Raw genomic sequence first — 23,198 nt, forward strand, 5'->3', positions numbered from 1 at the left:
ATCTGAACTACACAATATAGACATGTCGTAATTTTAGTCATGGAATACGTGTAGAAAAGTGTGCCTAAACATCTTTAGTGACAGACACTTTATTGTGATCCATTTTGAAAAAAGGTTTTACAAAAAAAAGGTAACATTCAATTTTTACACCAAGTCTTTAAAAAATCACTTAAAATAAGGTTTTGATACATTGAAATAAATTTCTAAGTGATGGCTTCTATAAACAAGAAGGTAATATACATGTAAAATGAATGCTACAAACAGAAGGATTAACATGGAGGGGAAAAAAACGACATATGATTGTTTTACTTTTGGACTTGAAGCACACGCGGGCCGGAGAGTTATTGCAAAAGCAATCTTGCATCTACTCAACTGGAATGTTTCCCAAATTTTTTACGTGTTTTTGTCCTTTGAACAAAAAAGTGAGCGACAGACCACCCATCCCACTAGATCAGCCAAGACTTACAAAGATACATTTACAAAATAATGAAATCAAGCAAAAGAAAGGGAGAAAAACATTCTGTCTTGACTGAGCGGATGCTTGAAAAATTCAACTCTGATTGGCTATTCTGTCCTAGTCTGTCCCGCCTCTCGCTGCTTTCTGTGATAGGTAGACAAACACTAGCAATGCACCTGGAGCTGATTCCTAGGCAACCACTAACCAGGAAGTGATGCTCTCATTACAGGTAATTTGACGTTTGTGCCTCAAATGTATCACTTTTAGTGCAGATTAAAAGGAGAGGGAGAAGAGACGATCCATGATAACGCTTCACACGCACAGCGCACGTTACCACACACGTCAAACAACTTCCCAGAGAATGGGTTGCATTTTTTTTTTTAAAACACACATGCATCTCCAGCATTTTATACACGACTATGATACAAAATAAGGCATTTCGTTGAGTTAACGTGTGTGTGTGTGTGTGTGTGTGTACATTGTGAATGTTTCTGCTTGCCTATAAAAAGACTGCAAAAACAAAGTCATGATAACTCTCAGTTAAAATATATATATTTGTCATATATATTTACGTATATATTCATATAGAAAAGATAAGAGAGGAGGAGGAGGGGGAGCCCACCATAAGAAGTCCCTTGTGGTGTTTTCCTTCACTCCAACACCTCGCCGGGCGCCACTGTGACCAGCTGCAGCGGGATCTCCTGATTGGCCACGAGCTCGTGGCCGGTGGCCGTCTGGAGGATGAGTGTGGTGCCATCGGCGGTGATGACGGCGTCCGTGGTGGGTGGTGACGTGGAAGAAAGGGGGGCGGCGCCCTTTTTGTTCTGGTGAGTCTTTATGTGTTTGGCCAGGTGGTCGCTGCGCATGAACCTCTTGGAGCATTCGGTGCACACAAACTTCTTCTCGCCTGGTCACACACACACACACACACACACACACACACACACACACACACACACACACACACACACACACACACACACACACACACACACACACACATATACAATTAACATTGTCAATGTTACAATTTCTTTTTTTCCTCCAATAAATAATAGCTGCTGTGGCCTGCAAATATGCCTTTCATTTACCATATATTCTGATTATATCATATATATTTGGAATTAACATGCATGCTGGCTTGATTGGCGACCCCAAATAGTCCATAGGTATGAATGTGAGTGGGCTAGGGGCCAATTGTGGCTCGCAGGACACTAGTTTGAGGCCCCCGCCTTGATATGAAAGTTTAATGTTAGTGCGGCCCGCGCAAGTTTGATATGGATGCTGTATGGTATCATGTACCCAGAAAAAATTATTACGTTTGATTCATGTTCATGTTAAAGGTTAAATAACTGTTAATAGTTATCCTCCCGATCCGTGTGGAAGTGGTAAGTTTTTGGCTATTTAAGTTGAAAGGAAATAACTTGAAGGCTACCGTTTAGGTCGCTAGCGCTCTAGTTTGCGAGTTAGCATGTGTCTCAAGACCCTGCAGTTGCGCAATATGTTGTAAATAAAAAGAGTATAAATGTGACTATAGTCGTGTTTTGTCATGTCTACAGGGCTCTAATAATGCTTTGTTCATTTTAATCTGAAAAAAATCATTTGTCTACCCACCAACTATATGTGGTTTCTTAAGTTTTTATTATTTGCCCTTTTATTATTATTATATTTATTTATTACTGATTGATTGATTTTCTTTATTCTTGATTTGTTTATTTTTCATCTTATTTTGTGTAGAAAAATAAAAATGAAGATATTTAAGAACAGTGGAATGTTTTATCAGAGCTTTTCTTGTAGAAAATTGGAACCAAAGCACTGAAAAAGTTTGTATATTTTTCTGTTTTTTAATAAATGTCTTTTTTTTTTGGAAAACCTGACCCAGTCTCACCCAGACCCTAGCTCCAGTGACCCCCAAGTAAATTGAGTTTGAGACCCCTGATCTAGATGGTCTGTCTCTCTTTCATTGCAATAAGTGACTATCTCCGGTACAATGGTGCCCAACTGATGCTCCACCGTGTGTTCCCAGTATTATTCTTATTATTCTTCTTATTATTATATATTTATGCAGACGGAAGGTAGGAAGTATCCATAACTCGGAACAGCAAGTGCTTTCAATTGTTGGCCCACTTTGTGGGCCCTGAAGTATGCATTATGTTTCTGTTTTGAGTATCTCCATCCTGCATGCGTGTTTGTGTTGATCTGGCAAAGGCAGCTGAAGAAGACGTCGTCATGACGATGCTACCTGTGTGCGTCCTGCGGTGTCTCTGCAGCTCGTCGCTGCGAGTGAACCTCTTTCCGCAGTACATCCAGTTGCAGACAAACGGCCGCTCGCCACTGTGCCAGCGTAGGTGAGCTCGCAGGTGCGACGTCTTGCCGTACACTTTCCCGCAGCCGACGATGTGGCAGATGTGGAGCTTCTTCTTGCCCACGCCGGATCCTCTGTCACACACACACACACACACGTTTACTCCATGTACGAAGGAGGAGTTGCCAAAGGGGTTGCTCACCTTCCACCGGACTCTTTACAGTTGGGGCAGGTACAGGCCACCCTCCGCAGCCTCTTGCCCTCGCCGCTGGCCACGTCCAGGTCGTCATCGACCAGCTGGACTCGCAGGTTGTTGAGGTCGCTGGGGTTTAGCGTGGAGTCGCCGCTCAGATGCCACTCCTCCGAGTCAGGCTCCTCCTTGATTTGGATACCTGAGGCGAGACGAGACGCACATTCACACCTACAAACTGAAGTAGACCACCGCTATGCATCTCACTGGGCATTTTGTCAAATAGTCTCCTGAGCTCCAATACACACACACACACACATACGTATATATATATATATATATAGAAATATATACTGTATATAGATATGCAAATGTACAATCAACAAATAGATATTAAAATCGATAGACCGGTCGATAAATTAGAAAAGAATTCACAGACGGATCAATAAAAAGCATATATGAGATATTGATACGATGTAATCATAATATTCATTCATTCATCATTCGCTTTTTCCTCACGAGGGTCGCGGGGGTGCTGGAGCCTATCCCAGCTGTCTTGGGGCGAGAGGCAGGGTACACCTTGGACCGGTGGCCAGCCAATCACAGGGCACATATAGACAAACAACCATTCACACTCACATTCATACCTATGGACAATTTGGAGTGGCTAATTAACCTAGCATGTTTTTGGAATGTGGGAGGAAACCGGAGTACCCGGAGAAAACCCACGCATGCACGGGGAGAACATGCAAACTCCACACAGAGATGGCCGAGGGTGGAATTGAACCCTGGTCTCCTAGCTGTGAGGTCTGCGCGCTAACCACTCGACCGCCGTGCCGCCTGTAATCATAATATATATAATTAATTGTGAATATTTTTTTAATATAGTGGCTGGCTGAAATAGATTCTTCATTTGACAGGAGCCAATCATGAGCTATGAAAAAACTCATAACGAGTTCATCAACCCATTGGAAGGCAGGAGGTCGTTACTCGGTATAACAGTCTGGCTCATTGTGTCATCTTACATAGAAGACTAAAATCATCACACGGCAACTTAACTACTCAAAAGTGGCAATGACAATCTCTTTGTGATGGATGATTCCATTACAATCTGGATACATTCAATGCCATAACTACTATGAAATATGCCACAGCATGAATGCTACTTTGTGCACGGTAGAGTCTGCAACCAATGAACCATGACAAACGATACCATATATGATTGAATTGGTGGGTTTTTTTAAGTACCAGCTGGGCTGTTGTTGTCGTCACCCTGCGCAAACTGGACTCCAGCTTGTGTCAGTGAGTTGACCGTCACCGTCTGCAGGTTGGGCAGGCTGACCTGGCCCGTTTGGCCCAGAGGAAGGGTCTGGACCGGAGCTAAGGTCAGCTGCTGGGCCTGCCCCTGGCCCTGAGGAAGCTGGAGCCCCTGAAGCGACTGAACACCCTGAACCTAAAAAAAAAAAAGAGCAGAGACGTGACAGTGAAGTGGAGGAAATGAGTTTACCCAGCATGCTCTATGTCTGACTCACCTGGAACGTCTGCCATTGGATCTGACCAGTGGCGGTGACTGTCTGGGCCTGGATGAGAAAGGTTCCTGGGTTGACCAGCTGGACGCTCTGCAAAGTCTGACCCCCTGCTGCCCCTGTTCCGCTCAGGTCCTGGCCCCGAGCCACCTGGGTGTCACCTGACAGCTGCAGGATGGGCTGTGTGATGGTGGTGGCGTTGGAGGAGGACACCTTCAAGGCCACAGACAGACTCGTGTCAATCTAGAAGGCTCCTTCTCAGATAAACGGTAACGCTACCAGCTGCACTCGACGCTTTATAGCTTGTCAGGTTAGGTTAGGCGTTTAACCTTCACCACCACATAAATATGTACGCTTCCTGTCAAAGAAATGATTTCATGCCACCAAAGAGAAGCTTCCAACCACTCATGAGATGTTCATAGGTCTTAGTCTTGTCAAGTTAAGAAATTCTGGAACTTTCAACACCACTTATGACAAACATTTATGTATTTTTTGCTGTCATACAAATTTGAGACTGCTAAAGAGAAGCTACTTGCTTCAGGCTATGATGATCACACATCACATGAGGCAGGGCTTGGCCTCATCAAGTTAAAGGGGACCTATTATTCTTCTTCCACTCTTCTGACCTACAAATGTAGTTAGAATGTGGCATTCTCGTGTTAAACCAGGCCAAAGTTTCAGATAATCACGTTTGCGCATTTGAAATTGAGCCCTGAAAGAAGTTTGGGCTGAAAATACTCGGGTTCAAAAAGCGTGGTAAAACAGGGGCGGCCTTCCTTTTTTTTATAAACTCTCAACCCCCCCACCCACCCATCCCACCCACGAACGGGAAATATCCGCCAAACTGTTGCTGGAACAAGAAGCAGCACGCTTTCCCCGGGAAAGGTGCATTAATTTCGGACACGCTGTGCGTCCACACATCCGGCTTCTGAGCTCCACCACACCAACAGCGCCTCTGTTAAAGTGTCCCACTATGAGAGCTCTTCCTCGGGCAGGAGAAGTTGCCACACGTCCGACTTCTCCTGAGCTCCACCATACGAGCTGTGCTACGTTACCACTCTGAGTTCATAGACGGTAAGTCAGCAGTCTCCAGCCAGTAGCTCCTAAACTCTTTTCAATGAGCTCTCAAAATACTTGATTCATTTATTATAAACTCCTATACCCACTATTACAGGAAAATGGGGTTCCCTCGTAGTTAGGACGCACTTTGGGTGTGTGACCAATCACAGCAGACTGGGCGTGCCCAGAGGCGGGCCGTGGATGGAATAAATTCAAAGACCATTTGGGCGGGAAGCACAAATCCAATGAAATACACCTAGAATAGGTGAAGTTTCTGGAAAATCTAAAAGGTTTTTCTGTGCGGGTTAGAGAAAAATGAGCATAATAGGTCCCCTTTAAAACATGAATATGTTCAAATTGACACCTTTAGCATCGCTAGCACCTTTCACGCAGATTGATCTGATTAAGGACGACGTGTCCCTGTGTGAAAACACACACAGTTGGCTGGAATTCCATTCCTTTATATTTAATCCACCAATAAAATGTATTATTAATTGCTGTTGGATTTTTCTGACCTGTATCTGCTGCAGGTGGTGTGAGTTGAAGTTATCAGAGGAGGAAGAGGGGTCTGACACCCCTACAGACACGGCAGTGGCTTGCGTTAGCACCCCCGTCCCGTCAATTGTCTCGGGGAGCTGCGAGGCAGTGGAGGAGGTGACGGTGGTTGTTGGCACGTAGAGCTCCTGGTTGGCGTCGCCCCCGATCGCCACTATCTGTTTGGCGCCGCCGTCCTGACTCTCCAGGGTCTGTCCGCTCATGATCAGCTGACCCTCCGGTGTCACCCCTGTCGCTATGGGGACCGTCTGCGCCGCAGTCAGGCCGAGCGACTCCAGGTCCACGCTGTTAATGGGCACAAAGGTGATGTTGCCCGGGAGGCCCACAGGGACGGCACCCGTGTACGCCGAGCCCCCAGCGAGGTTGACGCCTTGGATGGACTGCACCTGGCCAGCTTGCGTCAGGAGGTCCGTGGTTGCTGTTGTGGCGCAGCTCAGCCCGATACCGGTTTGGCTGCCATCTTGGAGGAGCTGGATCTGGCCATCATCCAGAGCTTGCGTGGAAAATCCTGCGAGGGTGCCGTCTGCATTTTGGATTTGTGGGATGACCTACAACGGGAATGTTTTGGATGAGAACCAAAATAACACTCCCATGCATATACATCGTATAACATGTGTTACCTGATACTGAATCCCTGACACGCCATTGGCGGTGGCCTCGCTGCCCGGCGCCGTGACATAGATGGGCTGGCTGGGGAGACTCCCGATGGGAAGCACATACTGTCCGTTGGACGTGACAATCCCGGCGTTTGGGTCTTCCTTGCCAGCTGATACAGGAGTTAACACCTCCCAACGGTCTGAGCCCGACAGCTGAATGGCGGACATATCTGTCGTCTATGGAAGGAAGAAAGACAGAAAGATTAGCAAGGTAGCTCATGTCAGCTTTAGGGTGCTTCACACTTTTTTTTCATGGTTTGCATTTACACTTCTATTTTTGTCAGACCACATAATTAGGGTCCTATGATTTTTCACATTTACAAAATTGTCGACAAAAACTGATTATAATGTCAAAAGTGGAATCTCATGGAAACTGACATAATGTGAATGAAATGCTGTCATTGTAAGGAAGTGAAACATTTGTGTGGGGAAGTATTTCCCCAGCGGACCACTAAATGGGGGCGGAATCGCCTCACAAACATTAACCCATCCCCTCCTGGACAAAAACATGTTGAAACTGCGACCTGAAACACCAGTGAAAGCTAGTTTAGCAGAGCATGCTGGTGCAGCTGTGTGTGTGCGACTCAGGCTGTATGAGTGTGTTCACAATCTGTTGTGTTTTACCACTTGGTAATGCAAACGTGCATTTTACGATGCCCGCTGACGTCATGCAAATCCTGAGTGAAGTAACGACCAGGGGTGTGTTTATTCTTGCACACAGCTCATCTCAACAGTCAACAGACATTTTCAACATATTTATGGTCTTTTAAGAGTGTTGTTCGCTAAATTATGTCTAATTGTGTAAAAAAAAAGACAAAAAATAAAAGGTGTCAATGGTGGTTAAGTGGTCAAGTGGTTAGCATGTAGGCCACATAATCAGGAGATCGGGAAGATCTGGGTTTGATTCTCCGCTTGGAGTCTGCATGTTATCCCTGTGTGTGGTAGTCCGGTTTCCTCCCACATTCCAGTTTAATTGGGGACTCCAAATTGTCCATAGGTATGAATGTGAGTGTGAATGGTTTTTTGTCTATATGTGCCCTGTGATTGGCTGGAGACCAAGAACAGCTGGGATAGGCTCCAGCATGAGGACAAGATGCATGTTACATTATTAACACAATTGGAATTGTATAGGTGACAACATCTTCCTTAACCACAAGCACGGGCAATACATTTTGTTCAATATATTATATATAATATTTTGGGACACTATGTGCAAATGATAACATCCTATTAGCCAAGCTACATCCTTTTCTGAAATACAGGATCAATAAATGCAAGCATTTTTGTATTTAATTAACAGACATTCGAGTCAATGTCACAAAAGTACACATTCTATGCCGGTAAAATAAATGTAAAGGGTAAAAAAAGTGAAATGAAAATGTTAAAAAAAAAAGAAAAAAATGTAATTTGGGGAAAATAAATGGATTTCATAGGGCCCCACATTCCCGATTCAGTGCCACGCCAAAGGACTTGTGCAAAGCGGGTTTTGCACTCGGCTGCAAAGTTTTTTCCTCCAGACTCTTTCTCCACTCGCAGTCATGGTCATCATGTGGGCTCTATCTGGACAAAGTCTCGAATGGACTGCTTGCATTAGGGTGCAAGGATTTTAGATGCAGAAATGTAACAAAGAGTATATAATGGCGCCCTAAAACTTTGTTGAAAAGCTCCAGGTATGTTTTACTACTGCAGTTATGCTTCTGAGCTAAATTTGACTCCTTATTTTGTCCGAGTTTTCTGTTGCTTCTGCTAGCCATCACCTGGTTATGCTTGCATTTCTTCTGTGTTTGGTGTGTTCAAATTTGCCCAATTGGTCATGTCACATTTGCAAAAAGTGAGTAAAACAAATGTTCAGAAGTGGAAATGAATTTTCGCCTTACACTTCTTTGTGTCATTTTTCCTCATCTCTTGTTCCCTTTCTTGTCTTTAAGGTCACAAACAAATCTGGTGGTCCCACTGGTTTTGGTCCTAGACTGCTAGACCGCCTTCAGATTTGACTTATTTGAACGCATCCTCTTCGTTTTCTATACTAAATAATGCTATTTTACTGACATTTAGTGTTATTTTTACCCTTCAGGTATATCACACACACCCCAACCCTTGTAAGTGACCTTTTCACACTTGTCATGATGTGTTCCATTGAAAACAGAGTGGGTTTGTTCTGCTAGTATGGAGCCTTTGGTCAAGTGTGAATGGCACCCAGGCCTAAAAGGACTGGACCGAACGGGGAACCAAGTCTGCCTGGGAGCTGGGACCTGGAAGATGCCATGTTTCACAAACTCTGTCTACTCCAGGTACAACTTTATGCATGTGCTTAAAAGGGACAATTATTTTGTCATTAAGTGTGAATGCAAACCAGACTGCACTTAAGTGACAAACAAGTTTATATTACATTTCGAGTCTTTACCAGACTACAGGCGTCTCGGATTGCTTGTTTGGTCCTGTACTGCACTGCCGTCACACTTGACCAAACGAACCATACTAGAGGAGCAAATGGACTAGAGTTCGTTTTAACCAAACAGGAGTTAGTGTTAAAGTCACTTAAAGATTTGGGGAGTGTGTAGGGATATATCAAATGGGGTAAAAATAGCATTACATGTGGGTAAAATTGTGTAATTTGTGCGTAGGATGTGATTAAAGGTGAGGCTAAAGCTAGCGGAGCTAACATAATGGAAGCGAGCAAATGGGTGGGGGATGGGCAGCTATTCCAGCGCAAATGAACGCTACTGTTTTTCATTATGAATGGCGACATCCTCCCGCTCCGAACTCATCCTCCCAAAGCCCGGAGAACACCGACTGTCCTCCGCCACACCGACCCAAGTGACAGCCCCCAGTGTCCTACCCACTATGGGCGGGTTTTACAGGGGTAAAGTGGGTGGCCGTTATTGAGGGGGGAACACAGGAAGTGTACGGCGCTTTCACCCCCATGGCATCAAATGTTGTTTTTGTTGTTTTGTTTTAAACTGAAACACACAACCAAGCCATCGAGAGTGTGAGGCAAGCTAGAAAATATGAGGATACCTGCGTTTCCGTCGCGGATTGCAGGAACTCGCTTTGACTGCTGTCCACGTCCGCGGACGCCATTTCTCCTTGTTTCAAGGGGCGCTAGCAAGGGAGAGAGAGAGGCTAGCAGCAGCAGCAGCAGCAAAAACTCTGTAATCTTCAACTCCTGTCTGCCAGAAAAGCATCCCCACACTGTGCAGTCCAAAAAAGGATGACGACCGCCAAAGTGAACTTTTGCAGCGGAGATTCTGCACACAAGATCGACTGTTTACTTTGTCAACTCTGCGGCTGGCTAGCCCGCTAGCTTAGCCAGCTAGCTCTGTTGGTGGCTAACCATATTCAGCTAGTTAGCCTCCGAGCAAAAACAAAAAAGGTAGCAAAAAAGGACGCAGCTCCCGTCGCTGTAGGCAGTACAAACTCACCGTTTCACTCCCCGAAGTGTTTACGTGGCGCTCATGGCGTGAATTGATGGATTATGTGATCAAGAGAACTCCGGACATGATTATTTTATCATAGGCGGGCTAAGTGTTGATCGCTGAATTCGGGTCGATTTTTTTCCTATTTTGATTGACGGTGCGGGAAACACAAAGGGGTGGGACTAACGGGGTTGACCGTATAATTTGCATCGCATTACAGGACGTCCCGCCTTTCTTCTTTGTCGTGATTGGCCCAGAAGACACACGGTGCACGCCCGATTGGCTTCCCGGGATGTCAGTCATTTTTAAAGGACGTGTGCTTCCTGTAGTTGGGAAGTTTTTCAGACTTTATTGTGCCATGTATTTACAGTTATTTATGCTGTCATACATTGGATTTCATCTTCCATATGATTTGTACACTTGTTCGTAAAAGTACTTCTTCATAGGAAATAAAATAGAAAGTCTGCCGAAAAATGTAAAACCAAAGTAACCTGTTTTAAAACTTTCTATTTTTAACTTAACCGACTTTCTACAGACTTTCTATTTTTAATTTAACTGTGAATAACAAAGGCGTGAATATACACATTTCCCGTCTTTGTAGTCAAAATATAAACTTCTTATACACTGTGTTGTCATTTATTTAATGGATTATGCTGTATTGCAGTGGATTTTATATTGCAAGTGTAAAAATAACTTAACCGCTGTGGTAAAACAATCCTTTACCTAAATGATTACAGACGGACATAAAGACACATTTGTGACGGGAATCTTATTTTTTAAACATTCCTAATTGCGACACGAGTGAAAAAATTAAGTAAAGTTCAGTTATTTACTGTATGATGCTGATGTTGATTGTTGTGCACAATATATTGCCAACACCATTTTTTTAAAATTAACACTATACATTACATTTGTAATGATTTTAAACCAAAAAATGTCTACATAAGTTTGTGGCACAAGTTGTAAACACACATACATGTACCAAAACTCGAGTGATTTGTTCTTATATGTTTTATATCCCAAAGAAATAATGGAAATAGTCTGTTCCAGTTTGGTCCACGTGTTGCTGTGGCAAGTGTAAAAGAAGTCCCTTGTTATTAAGATGTAAAGACCGTATAAGTCTTCGGCTGTAACTAAGGAACAAACCAAACAAACTGTTGCTAGACAGGACAGGAAAAATATTGGGAAAATACATTAAAAGGGAAAGACATTAAAAAGGTTTTGGTGCTTTTTATTGAAACATGCACAAAGATGAGGATGACATGAGTTCAGATATTCAGCTCCCCTCCTTGGAACAAGCGTCAGCTTACAGTCCACAGTTAAAGTTGTTCCCCATCACACAGAGGGTAGGGCCGTCAGGTATGAATAAAAAGCGGTGTGGATAATGTTCTCTTCTGTTGGTCTTTATGGCACGCTCTAAAATAATAAGTTGGGCCCCCCGGTCGTATTTTGCCTTAATTTAACAAAATATAGCTGAATAAAATTAGAATACAACCAAACTTAGGTGGAAAGTAGCATACTTAATACTCATGTTCCATGTCCAAATTGGAGATGAAAGACTTTGATAAGATCCATGATACAGTCAGTGTGCCATTTATGAGGCGACCAGATGTAAAAGCTCCGTTCTGACCAACGTTATGTGTCCCTCTGGTTGTTTTCCTTTGGCGCGCTTATTTCTTCTTAGGTGCGTTGGGTGTGTTGAATTTGAAGAAGATAATATCACCGTCCTCCACCACGTAGTTCCTGCCCTGTTGCCTGTATTTCCCAGCCGCCTTGTCCAAATAAGACACCGAAAGATTAGTGTTTCACTAAGACTATTAATGTGAGAGCAAACCAAAGGAATATACATATGTACCTTGACTGCAGATTCATTGCCCTCTTCCTTGAAGTCGCAGTACTTCATCACTTCGGCCATGATGAAACCCTTCTCAAAGTCGGTGTGGATCTTTCCGGCTGCTTGAGGAGCTTTGCTGCCTTTCTGTTGGGTCCGAACGACGCAGAACACCACATCATATGTTATGTCACAAATGTTAACAGGCAGACACGCTGGAATTCTCACTGAACTGAGTGCTCGTGGCATTTTTGCAGTATGCCATCAAAAACAGCAGCGTGCCCCTGTCATATAGAGCATGGATTCCAGTGTGCCATCACCTGGTTATGCTTGAGTGTGAAACTTTCAGGTGAGGTGAGAAAAAATACACTTAAAAAAATAAATGTGTCAATAACTACAGTGAAATTTACGTAAATACATATCAATTTTGAAAATATGGCCCATTGTTCCCCCCCCCCAAAAAAAAATAATATAGTTAGAAATCCCACAGTTTTGTTTAATTGTTTTGGTGGTCCATAGTTTTGTGCCAACTTTCTCCCACGCTGCACCGAGTCACCTCATATTTGGTCTCAAGTGATGATACTACAGTGGTATGAAAAAGTATGTGAACCTTTTGGAATTTCTCACATTTCTGCATAAAATCACCATCAAATGTGATCTGATCTTTGTCAAAATCACACAGATGAAAAAACAGTGTCTGCTTTAACTAAAACCGCCCAAACATTTATAGGTTTTCATATTTTAATGGGGATAGCATGCAAACAATGACAGAAGTGGGAGGAATAAATAACTGAACCCTCTGCCTAAGGAGACTTAAAGAGCAATTGAAACCATTTTTTACCATATAATTGAAGTCAGGTGTGTGCCCAATCACTGATGAGTGGCTTAAAGCTGTCCTGCCCACTATAAAACACACACCTGGTAAGAATTGTCTTGATGAGAAACATTGTCTGACGTGCGCCACGATTCGCTCAAAAGAGCTGTCTGAAGACCTGCGATCAAGAATTGTTGATTTGTATAAAACTGGGAAAGGATACAAAACCATCTCTAAAAGTCTGGATGTTCATCAATGGACAGTCAGAGAAGTTGTCTACAAATGGAGAGAGTTTGGCACTGTTAATTCTCTCCCAAGGAGTGGCCGTCCACCAAAGATGACGCCAAAAGTTCAGCGCAGAATACTCAGAGAGGTAAAAAAAAAAAAAAAAAAGAACCCTAGAGTGTCTGCTGAAGACTTGCAAAAATCACTGGCACAGTCCAATATCACTGTGCATACATCAACTATATGTAAAACAATGGCCAAGAATGGTGTTCATGGGAGGACTCCACGGAGGAAGCCACTGCTGTCTAAAAAAAACATTGGTGTTTGTTTAATGTTCGCAAAAAGGCACTTGGACACTCCACAGAAGTTTTGGCAAAATATTGTGTGGAGTTGAATTGTTTGGGAGGAACACACAACGTCATGTGTGGAAGAAAAATGGAACAGCTCACCAACATCAACACCTCATCCCCACCGTGAAGCATAGTGGAGGATGCATCATGGTTCGGGGCTGTTTTGCTGCCACAGGGCCTGGACAACTTGCAATCATTCATGGAAAAATGAATTGAAAAGGATGTTTTGCAGGAAAACCTGAGGCCGTCTGTCAGACAGTTGAAGCTAAAAAGAGGACGGATGCTGCAACAAGACAATGACCCAAAACACAGAAGTAAATCAACTTCAGAATGGTTTCAGAAGGACAAAATAGACGTTCTGGAGTGGCAAAGTCCAGACTTGAACCCCATTGAGATGCTGTGTCATGACCTCAAGACAGCGATTCATGCCAGACATCCCAGGAATCTGACTGAACTACAGCAGTTTTGTAAGAAGAATGGGAAGAATCAGGAATTAGTCCTGATCGATGTGCCAGACTGATCTGCAGCTACAGGAAGCGTCTGGTTGAAGTTATTGCTGCCAAAGGGGGGGGCACAAAATATTCAATGTGATGGTTCAGTTACTTATTACCCCCCCTTCTGTCATTGTTTGCATGCTATCCCCATTAAAATATGAAAACCTATAAATGTTTGGGCGGTTTTAGTTAAAGCAGACACTGTTTTTTCATCTGTGTGATTTTGACAAAGATCAGATCACATGTGATGGTGATTTTATGTCGAATACCACTGTATGTGGGACTGCATAAAGGTCAGGTTTGATGATGTATCCAGTTTCCTCCCACATTCCAAAAACATGCTAGGTTAATTGGTGACTCCAAATTGTCCATAGGTATGAATGTGAGTGTGAATGGTTGTTTGTCTATATGTGCCCTGTGATTGGCTGGCCACCAGTCCGGGGTGGACCCCGCCTCTCGCCTGAAGACAGCTGGGATAGGCTCCAGAACCCCCAGGAACCACGTGAAGATAAGCGGTACAGAGAATGAATGAATGACAAACTAACTTTTTTGTTGCTGTTTTTTCTAATTTGTTTTAACAATCAATGGTTAACATTTGGGGCAGCACGGCGTTCGAGTGGTTAGCGCGCAGACCTCACAGCTAGAAAACTAGGGTTCAATTCCACCCTCGGCCATGATGTATCTTAGTGCTAATATGCATATTTGTTCGGTTCACAAGCTAAAGTTAATTCATGCAAGCACACTGCCTGTTACCAGGCTCCAAAAAAATGTATACATCGGCTCAAAAAAAAAATTCTTATCCAAAAATAAAATATCATTGTGAACAGGAACCCCCACCCACACACACACTTAACCCCTCACTAACTTGAAGGTACCAAATACCACCCAGAAGTGCATACAATTCTACACAAGTTCCCAATCCTTACTTACTTAACCATTTAAAGCCAATGTGAACGTTACACTGTCAACAGCCTTAACATTAGCGAGCTAATGCTAACAGAGCCAACAGAACGCCCAACCACAGAAGTAAATAGCAACTAAATGCAGCGCGACAGAATAATCTCCCGGTCAAACTCCGCTATTACTGAAAACAGCATATGAAACCCAGTTGAGGTGAAAGGTAGTACTATGTTTACAAAGCAAAATACGGATGCAACTAAGTTCAGCCTCCACCTCTGCCGCAGCGACTTATGAGGGGCAGGCAGACGCTTCTCTCTCCACCCCCGACTGCTGAACACCTGTCACTCATTGGCTGATCTGGGCATGCCCTGCAGTCTCACAGAGAAACGCAGCTTTCTGATATGTTTTAATTGTTCCCGAATACGAACATTTTAAAAGTATTTGTTCAACTTCATTATTTGTAAAAAAAAAGTCAGTATTCGTGCCGTTCCAAATACCATATTTGGGTTTGGCTCCACCCCTATAGCATACAAGCACAGCACACAAAAACATACACCTTTCCCCGAGTTGTCTTGAACGCAGCATAATGGTAGGATTGGACAGTAGCGGTTTTGAGGAGGAGGGGCTTGGCAATAGCTGCATTCAGAGCCCTGCCGCATGGCTACAATGAGTTTGTGTTTGTCTGGGTCCGGCAAATTTTTGTATTTTTTCCTTGGTCATATTGAAACACCGGAGATCTGGCACGGTGCCGGAATACTTTAAACCCTGGTGGAAGCCGGAGTACCCAGAGAGAACCTATGCACGTAAGGGGAGAACATGCAAACTCCACACAGAGATGTCCCATGGAGATTCAATATTAGCATTTCAATATGTTTTGACTATCAATAGACCATGATCAGAAACAGTGATCATTTATTAATCAATTTTTAAAAATCGGAATATAGTGAGGGAGTGATAACTTAAAGCCAATTAGCTAAAAATGTCATCCAATACTTCTCTACAAGAGAGGAGAAATATGATCTCAGGGAAGAAGTACATTTGAAACACTTCTATGCTAGGACTACGTTATGCTAGCCATAGCATTTCAGTATGTGGAATCAAACTATGGAATGGATTGAGTAAGGACCTCAAACAATGCACAACGATGAGCCAATTCAAGAAACAATACAAGCAGTTGATGTTTGCTAAATACAAGGATGAAGAGTCTTGAACCAGTCATGATGTGCTATATATATCACTATATTGACACGCACTATGGTACCCATTATGGCATTGGATGCTCATATCACCGAGTACTTCGGTACGAGGTACATTATTTAAAAAAATAAAAGAAAAAACCTTAAACTGTATTAGGAAAGCAGGAAGTGAACAAATGTGACACTTACTGATTGTAAAAGTACCAGATGGAGGGGTAGGATTTAATAAGCTTTGCTTCTTCCTACTCCTTTTGGAGTTCCTCCGACATTCCAAAAACATGCTAGGTCAATTGGCCACTCCAAATTGTCCATAGGTATGAATGTGAGTGTGAATGGTTGTTTGTCTATATGTGCCCTGTGATTGGCTGGCCACCAGTCCAGGGTGTACCCCGCCTCTCGCCCGAAGACAGCTGGGATAGGCTCCAGCACCCCCGCGACCCTCGTGAGGAAAAACGGTAAAAAATAAATGAATGAATGAATAAACTGTATTATGGAAAGCAGGACGTGAACAAATGTAACAGTTACTGATTGTAAAAGTACCAGATGGAGGGGTAGGATTTAATAAGCTTTGCTTCTTCCTACTCCTTTTGGACATGTGGAACTGTGAACTGATTATGGGATGCACTCAATTGTAATCTGATGCATGATCAAATGAAATAAAACCATAACCATAACCATTACCATAAAGTGATATTACATGGGACGGCTGTAGAGGATTTATGACTAGCGTAAAAATAATGCTTCTGCTAACATTCTTATAGATGACTCACCCGAACGGTCCACGCTCGAACCTCATCTGGTCCCGCTGTGAAGAAGTACTCCAACTGTAGTGCTGCATAGCCGGTCTTTATTATTTTGGTCAAAACACTGAAAGGGGACAAAGAAGCAATCTTAAAAAATGCTAGATATCCTGCACCTCTACTACCTCAATGAATACTTCATGGATGTTGTCCAATACTAACAGAACCGGCCTCACCTCTGTGTCTTGTGCTCCTCACAGTATTTCTTCTGCTCCTCCTCCTCCATGTCAAACAGTTTGGACTCCAAGGCTCCGCTGAGAGGGATCACCATGGCACCGGGGTCATGAGCATCCACCCACTCCTTGATTTTGGCCAACCTTGAGGAGAGCGACAAGTGTGTGGAGTTTCAACACGACATAAACACACAGCTGCACAAACATACACACACACACACACACACACACACACACCACTTGTTCTTCTTCCTGATGTAATCCTTCTCCGAGAGGTTGACCAGGTAGATCATGGGTTTGGATGTCAGGAACAGGTACTTGTTCAGAACCTCGATCTATAAGGTCAGAAAACAAAAAACAAGTGAGTCACAAATGTGACTATTATCTACTGGATGTCACAGCACATGTTGAAATTCATGTTTCCACTCAATGAACCGGAGCTCTCCACAATGCTGGTAGCACTCGTGCAATGCTGCAGGCTATTTAGACAATTCTGTTGAATCACTTCCTGCCATACTGCGAGACAAACTGTACCCTCACTACACTAACGTAGATGTAAGGCTACTTTTAGAGGATATAAAAAAACACTTGCTGCAATGCATTCATATACAGTCTGGGTGGCAGCATTAAGCGCCGTCGGATGAGTAGAAAATACCTCTTTGTCATTCCAGTCTTGGCAAAACCGCACGTGTTTCTTCTCATCCACCACCCAGCTCTTCACCTTCAACATGATGTCCTGTAGCGAGAAGCATCATGAGGGCCAGTAGTGACTTATCCATAACAACAAGAAACCAGCATACATATTCTGGTTTAAGTTTCTTGTCGCTGCCTCTGACGGCCGTCTTCTCCAGCTTGTCAATGATGGGTGCGATGGCCTCCTCATCCTTTAACCGTAGCTCTTCATGAATAATCTCGATGTCCCTAACTGGGTCCACGTTACCCTCGACGTGGATAATGTCCTCGTCGTCAAAGGCACCTGAAAAAACAAACAAACATCCATTTCAAGTTAAATTAAGTACAGGGACACTGTACAAAACAAAATATTGCATGTCAGGACAATAATGCTTGTAAATACATCACAGCATATCATAGCAGTCCCTCAAATACAATACAACTCCGGAAATGGGTGTGGATGCTAATAGATGCCCAACTAACGGAACCCCCCCAAACAGACACAAAATGTGGACTAGAATTCATAACAATGCCCAGATAAATATAACACAATATAAAAGAGCCATCGGTCCCCTAGAGGGTGTGAGCATTATGTGCCAGAAAGAAAAAGAAATTAGAAAATAAAACGATGTACAAAAAAGAAACTAATTACAGTTAGTCCAGAACTCTGCGGCACGGCTTTTAACAGGAACCAAAAAGGGGGAGCACATCACCCCAATTCTGGCCTCCCTTCATTGGTTGCCTGTTCGTTTTCGGATTGATTTTAAGATTTTATTGTTTGTTTTTAAGGCGTTGAATGGGCTGGCCCCCAAATACATCTCGGACCTCATCCAAGTTTACTCTCCAGCTCGGTCACTGAGGTCCGAGGGCCAGCTCCAACTTGTGGTGCCCAAGACGAGACCAGGGGGGACCGAGCCTTTTCTGTGGTCGGCCCCAAGCTATGGAACTCTCTGCCCTCCCAAGTAAAAAAGGCCCCCAATATCGAAAGCTTTAAGTCTCGTCTTAAAACCCACTTTTATTCTCTGGCTTTTAACTCAGAGTGAGTCGTATGGTCCTGTGTCTTTTAGTTCTTTGTTTTTATTGTAATTGGTTCTATTTTTTTATACTTTTATTGCTTTGTTTCTTGTTTTTAATATTTTAATATCTATTTTATTATTTTATTTCTTAAATGCTCTTTTAGTTTTGGATTATTACTTTTTATTTTTACTCGTCTGTGCAGCACTTTGGAAACTCTGTTTATAAAATGTGCTATATAAATAAAGTGGATTGGATTGGATAATTGGAAAATATTTCATTTTACACAATGATTTGTGTGTGTGTGTGTTTATATATATATATATATATATATATATATATATGTGTGTGTATGTGTATTATCAACTTTTATCGCAAGACATTTCCCAACAGTGAAATTTAAAAACTACTTCCAGAGTTGCATTGTTCACACTTATTTTACCTCCCCACAAGTTCACTGCACACACATGGACTGATAAACTACATGGTTGCATGGTGGAGAGTGGTGAGCCCGTAGGCCACACAGCTAGGGTTTGATTCCCCTGCTCGGGCGTCTCGGTGTGGAGTTTGCATGTTCTCCCCGTGCATGCGTGGGTTTTCTCCGGGTACTCCGGTTTCCTCCCACATTCCAAAAACATGCTAGGTTAATTGGCCACTCCAAATTGTCCATAGGTATGAATGTGAGTGTGAATGGTTGTTTGTCTATATGTGCCCTGTGATTGGCTGGCCACCAGTCCAGGGTGTACCCCGCCTCTCGCCCGAAGACAGCTGGGATAGGCTCCGGCACTCCCGCGACCGTCGTGAGGAAAAGCGGTAGAAAATGAATGAATGAATGAATGGTTAACATTTGCACTCTCTCCTTACTTGTGTGTCTGCTGTACCTAGGTCGTCTCTTTATACATCTATCTTGAGACATTTGTAAGACACTTGCAAGACGGCTAGAACTAAACTAAAATGTTAGTTGTAAAGTTTATAAAGATTTGAAAGTAGCCATGGCTTGACACTAACATATTATTTACATTTCCAACATTAAATATAAATAGTAGATTATGTTCTACCGCAGGGGTGCTCATTAAGTCGATCGCAAGCTACCGGTCGATCGCGGAGGTGGTACTGGTCGATCGCTGGTCGATCGCGGCGTGACATTAAAAAAATATCATCCTAGCATCAATGCCGTCACTCGATTGATATACAGGGCAGCCATTCAGATGACAACTGAATGTTGCCCTTCGGGCGACCAATCAAATCAAACAACGTCTCTAAGTGCAGCAGAACTTACGATGTCAGCCTATCATCCATCCCCGTTACTTGATTGACATACAGGACAACCAGTCAGATGACAACTGAATTTTGACCTTTAGGTCACCGCTCATGCGTAAACAGCGATGCAAAGTGCTAAGCTAGTCGGCGAATTGCGTCAGATTTTAAGCCCTCGCTAAAGTTTATGGTCACTAAAATGAGTGAAGGAGCTGGACCAAGTAAAAAGGCAAAAACTGGACCAAGTAAAAAGGCAAAAAACATATCACTTCCATACGGATATGGAATATTATACGGATATTATGATACGGATATTATCCATGACTGATAAACATTTGGAAGTGTGCTTGAGGCTGGCTATCAGCAGCTACTGTCCGGACTATGCATCCCTGGCTGGTTCAATTCAGTGCAAGTCATCAAAGTAAACTCAGGTAATTACAAAAAATGTTAATAGTTAATTATGTGTGTTTTGCAATATTGGCTCATTTGGTTATGTAAGGTACATCAACATACATTGTACGTACAAATAATCCTCAATACATTTGAAAATAAATAGATGTTTTGCATTTTTGTAGTGGGTAGATCATTTTGACTCGGCCATTTTAAAAGTAGCTCGCATGCTGAAAAAGTGTGAGCACCCCTGTTCTACCGTATTGCTAGAGCTCTAATTCCTATTACTCTGCTTTGACACATGCAGTACCCGCGACGAACCACGAAAAGTGCTCGTGTTCAGCTGCAACGAGCCAAACACCTGTCCACGAGACTCAAGCTGTTATGACACGGCAGCTGCACGCAGACAACTCACGGGTCATGTGGAAGATGCCATCGCAGGCACTGATATGGGACAGGAAAGCGTTCCCCAGTCCTTGTCCCGAGTGAGCCCCCTTCACCAGACCGGCAATGTCCACCACATTCAGGAAAGCTGGTACCTTACTGGAAAGAGAGACGAGCAGGAGTTTCATCAGCGGTATAACACAGACACAGACACATGTTAGTGTGCATACCTGGCTGGTTTATGATACTGGCAGAGGAAATCAAAACGTTCGTCGGGAACAGGCACTCTGCTCTCATTGGGGTCGATGGTGCAGAAGGGGAAGTTCTCAGCTGCCGCTTGGCTTTTGGTCAACACATTGAAGAAGGTGGATTTCCTGCAACACAAACAACTCTTGCTATGACAAAAATGTGTCATAATAATGCATAACGCCTCACTGATCATCTATGTGTACCCAACATTTTGCAACCTTGTTTAGAGTATGTATGCATTTTGGCAAACCCCACTGATCAACTATATATAGCAGTGGTCGGCAACCTGCGGCCCTTTGCTGAGCTCTGTGAATTGCTTTTTTTGAAGAGGTGGAAATGGGCGTTTTCAAAAGGACTACGACATATCAGACTCACCGCAAGTCAGTGAATGCATCTACAGTGTGTTCTGACTGCTGATTGGATTACCAAGGAAAGGGGGAGGAGGGCCAGTGTAAAAACGACGCACGAAAAACACTTATTAAGAGTGTGCTATACCCGCGGTAAGATATCCATAACTATGAAAACTGTTGGAAGAAAATATAGAGTTTGTTTACCCACCAGTGTGCTCGATATGGGGTGAGAAATTAAAACAGTAAATGTAACACAGAGACAAAACTGCACTCAGCTTTTTCTGAAATGAACCCAATTACAGATGGTCATAAGGGAGCGATTTCGGAATGACTATGGAAGGATGAGCAGAGCAAACATACTTTCGAGAAGTCGCTCATACAAATATTCATTCATTCATTTTCTACCGCTTTTTCCTCACGAGGGTCGCAGGAGATGCCGGAGCCTATCCCAGCTGTCTTTGGGCGAGAGGCGGGGTACACCCTGGACTGGTGGCCAGCCAATCACAGGGCACATATAGACAAACAACCATTCACACTCACATTCATACCTATGGACAATTTGGAGTGGCCAATTAACCTAGCATGTTTTTGGAATGTGGGAGGAAACCGGAGTACCCGGAGAAAACCCACGCATGCACGGGGAAAACATGCAAACTCCACACAGAGATGGCCGAGGGTGGAATTGAACCCTGGTCTCCTTCATACAAATATCACAGCACATATTCTCCCAATTAAATTAAATACAATGGCAACAAACATAACCAGATGGGAAATTTCTGACATTTATTCAGATCAAGCATATTGAATTGCCTGTGATAAGTCAAATGATGTAAATGATTTTGAGTAGACAGCACTGATATGTAGGTATGTGAATTCTGATGGGCTTTTTTATGTTCCAAGTTCTTTTAATATTACACTAATACTGGAACAACCCCCAAAAAAACGATAGTTCAGTGCTTAAATGATTGCAAAGTAAGCCTATGCATGCACTGTTGAATTGTGTTGTAATAACAGGTAAACGTTTACAAATATTTAAACTTGTGTATATTTTGCGGATCCATGCCTTTTATCTTTATTGGAAGGGGAGGCAAAATGGATGCAAAAGGTTGCCGACTCCTGATGTATACGTACCCAACATTTGGCAACCCAACAATTCCGATTTTAAGCGAGGTCCCAAAGCGTCCAATCAACTGGGGTTGTTTTGGGGCTTCTCCCTTCTTTGGAGGCATCTGCAAAGAGTTGCGTCAGCTTAGTTTTCCATTCACGACAATACAATCCCGAAACACCATGATAACGCTAATGTCATATGAAGGTAGTTTGAGCTACACAAGACTACGTTGCCAAGCTAGCTGCACTGAAAACTTGCAGCAGCTTCATTCAAACACGACATGCTAGCGTTAGCAGGTAGCTAATAGAAGCCACCCCTGAATAACCACTACGTCCCACGAAGACGCAACCAACTACCTGCTTGTACACTTTAAAATGAGACCGCCACGTTTTAGTTGTTAGTATTTACGCACGTTTATTGTGTACCTTTATTTCTGTTTTCTCGTTACAGTCAGCGTGCTGCACACTTCAGCGAAAGCCGCTCACACGCACCACCCCGGTGGAAAGACAGGTTGGAGCGAAAAGCGGAAGTGTTTTGACAAGGAAGCCCTCTGATTGGTCTGGTGAAGTGCTGCGTGGTTACGTCACAGTCGACGTGATATCTATCTAACGATACCAATGTCGCTCGCACTTTCGCCTTTTTTACCCTTAGTTTACTAGCAAACCAATTGAATTATAGTTATTACTAATTAAAAAAAAGTCTTATTTAATTTGAAAGCTTTGAATACACTGGTATTTTCATATCCTAGAATTAGGTGCACCACATTCCATAGCATGTAGTGACAATAGGTAAAGTTCGTTAGCTAAAATCGTGCAATTACGAACGTC

The 23,198-nt window shown here is 43.2% G+C and overlaps 2 protein-coding genes across 5 annotated transcripts; both read right to left on the bottom strand.

The window, feature by feature from the left end:
• Positions 1–64: 64 nt before the first annotated feature.
• Positions 65–10,331, bottom strand: LOC131140751 (transcription factor Sp3-like). Of its 3 annotated transcripts, XM_058091451.1 has the most exons (9): positions 10,171–10,330; positions 9,767–9,850; positions 6,713–6,925; positions 6,053–6,640; positions 4,485–4,691; positions 4,201–4,405; positions 2,965–3,154; positions 2,700–2,896; positions 65–1,364 (listed from the first exon to the last, which is right to left on the bottom strand). In XM_058091451.1, exons 2-9 carry the CDS (start codon positions 9,827–9,829, stop codon positions 1,108–1,110), a joined length of 1,920 nt encoding a protein of 639 aa, XP_057947434.1. In that variant the 5' UTR covers positions 9,830–9,850; positions 10,171–10,330; the 3' UTR covers positions 65–1,107. The 3 variants fall into 3 exon arrangements, with proteins under 3 accessions (XP_057947434.1, XP_057947433.1, XP_057947435.1); XM_058091450.1 differs by having other exon boundaries at positions 9,767–10,331; XM_058091452.1 differs by lacking the exon at positions 9,767–9,850 and having other exon boundaries at positions 10,171–10,314.
• A 1,048-nt stretch (positions 10,332–11,379) lies between these two features.
• ola1 (Obg-like ATPase 1) lies at positions 11,380–22,949 on the bottom strand. Of its 2 annotated transcripts, none has more exons than XM_058091456.1 (11): positions 22,797–22,949; positions 22,395–22,492; positions 20,895–21,038; positions 20,696–20,823; positions 17,748–17,923; positions 17,603–17,683; positions 17,185–17,282; positions 16,951–17,091; positions 16,745–16,841; positions 12,020–12,142; positions 11,380–11,936 (listed from the first exon to the last, which is right to left on the bottom strand). In XM_058091456.1, the coding sequence occupies exons 2-11, from the start codon at positions 22,490–22,492 to the stop codon at positions 11,835–11,837; spliced, it is 1,188 nt and encodes a 395-aa protein (XP_057947439.1). In that variant the 5' UTR covers positions 22,797–22,949; the 3' UTR covers positions 11,380–11,834. The 2 variants fall into 2 exon arrangements, with proteins under 2 accessions (XP_057947439.1, XP_057947440.1); XM_058091457.1 differs by having other exon boundaries at positions 22,784–22,822.
• Positions 22,950–23,198: the final 249 nt, after the last annotated feature.

This window comes from Doryrhamphus excisus, chromosome 13 (assembly GCF_030265055.1).
Source record: "Doryrhamphus excisus isolate RoL2022-K1 chromosome 13, RoL_Dexc_1.0, whole genome shotgun sequence".
In the NCBI taxonomy this organism is placed as follows: domain Eukaryota; kingdom Metazoa; phylum Chordata; class Actinopteri; order Syngnathiformes; family Syngnathidae; genus Doryrhamphus; species Doryrhamphus excisus.

Excerpts from the sequence above, each read along its gene's own strand:
- LOC131140751 (XM_058091450.1), bottom strand. The coding sequence starts at position 9,829 with ATGGCGTCCGCGGACGTGGACAGCAGTCAAAGCGAGTTCCTGCAATCC. Across the intron at positions 6,641-6,712 it reads TGTCAGGGATTCAGTATCAG|GTCATCCCACAAATCCAAAA; the intron begins GTAACACATGTT and ends TTCCCGTTGTAG. Across the intron at positions 4,692-6,052 it reads ACCACCTGCAGCAGATACAG|GTGTCCTCCTCCAACGCCAC; the intron begins GTCAGAAAAATC and ends GTGGCCTTGAAG.
- ola1 (XM_058091456.1), bottom strand. The coding sequence starts at position 22,492 with ATGCCTCCAAAGAAGGGAGAAGCCCCAAAACAACCCCAGTTGATTGGA. Across the intron at positions 20,824-20,894 it reads CAGTATCATAAACCAGCCAG|TAAGGTACCAGCTTTCCTGA; the intron begins GTATGCACACTA and ends CTCTCTTTCCAG. Across the intron at positions 11,937-12,019 it reads GCAATGAATCTGCAGTCAAG|GCGGCTGGGAAATACAGGCA; the intron begins GTACATATGTAT and ends TATTTGGACAAG.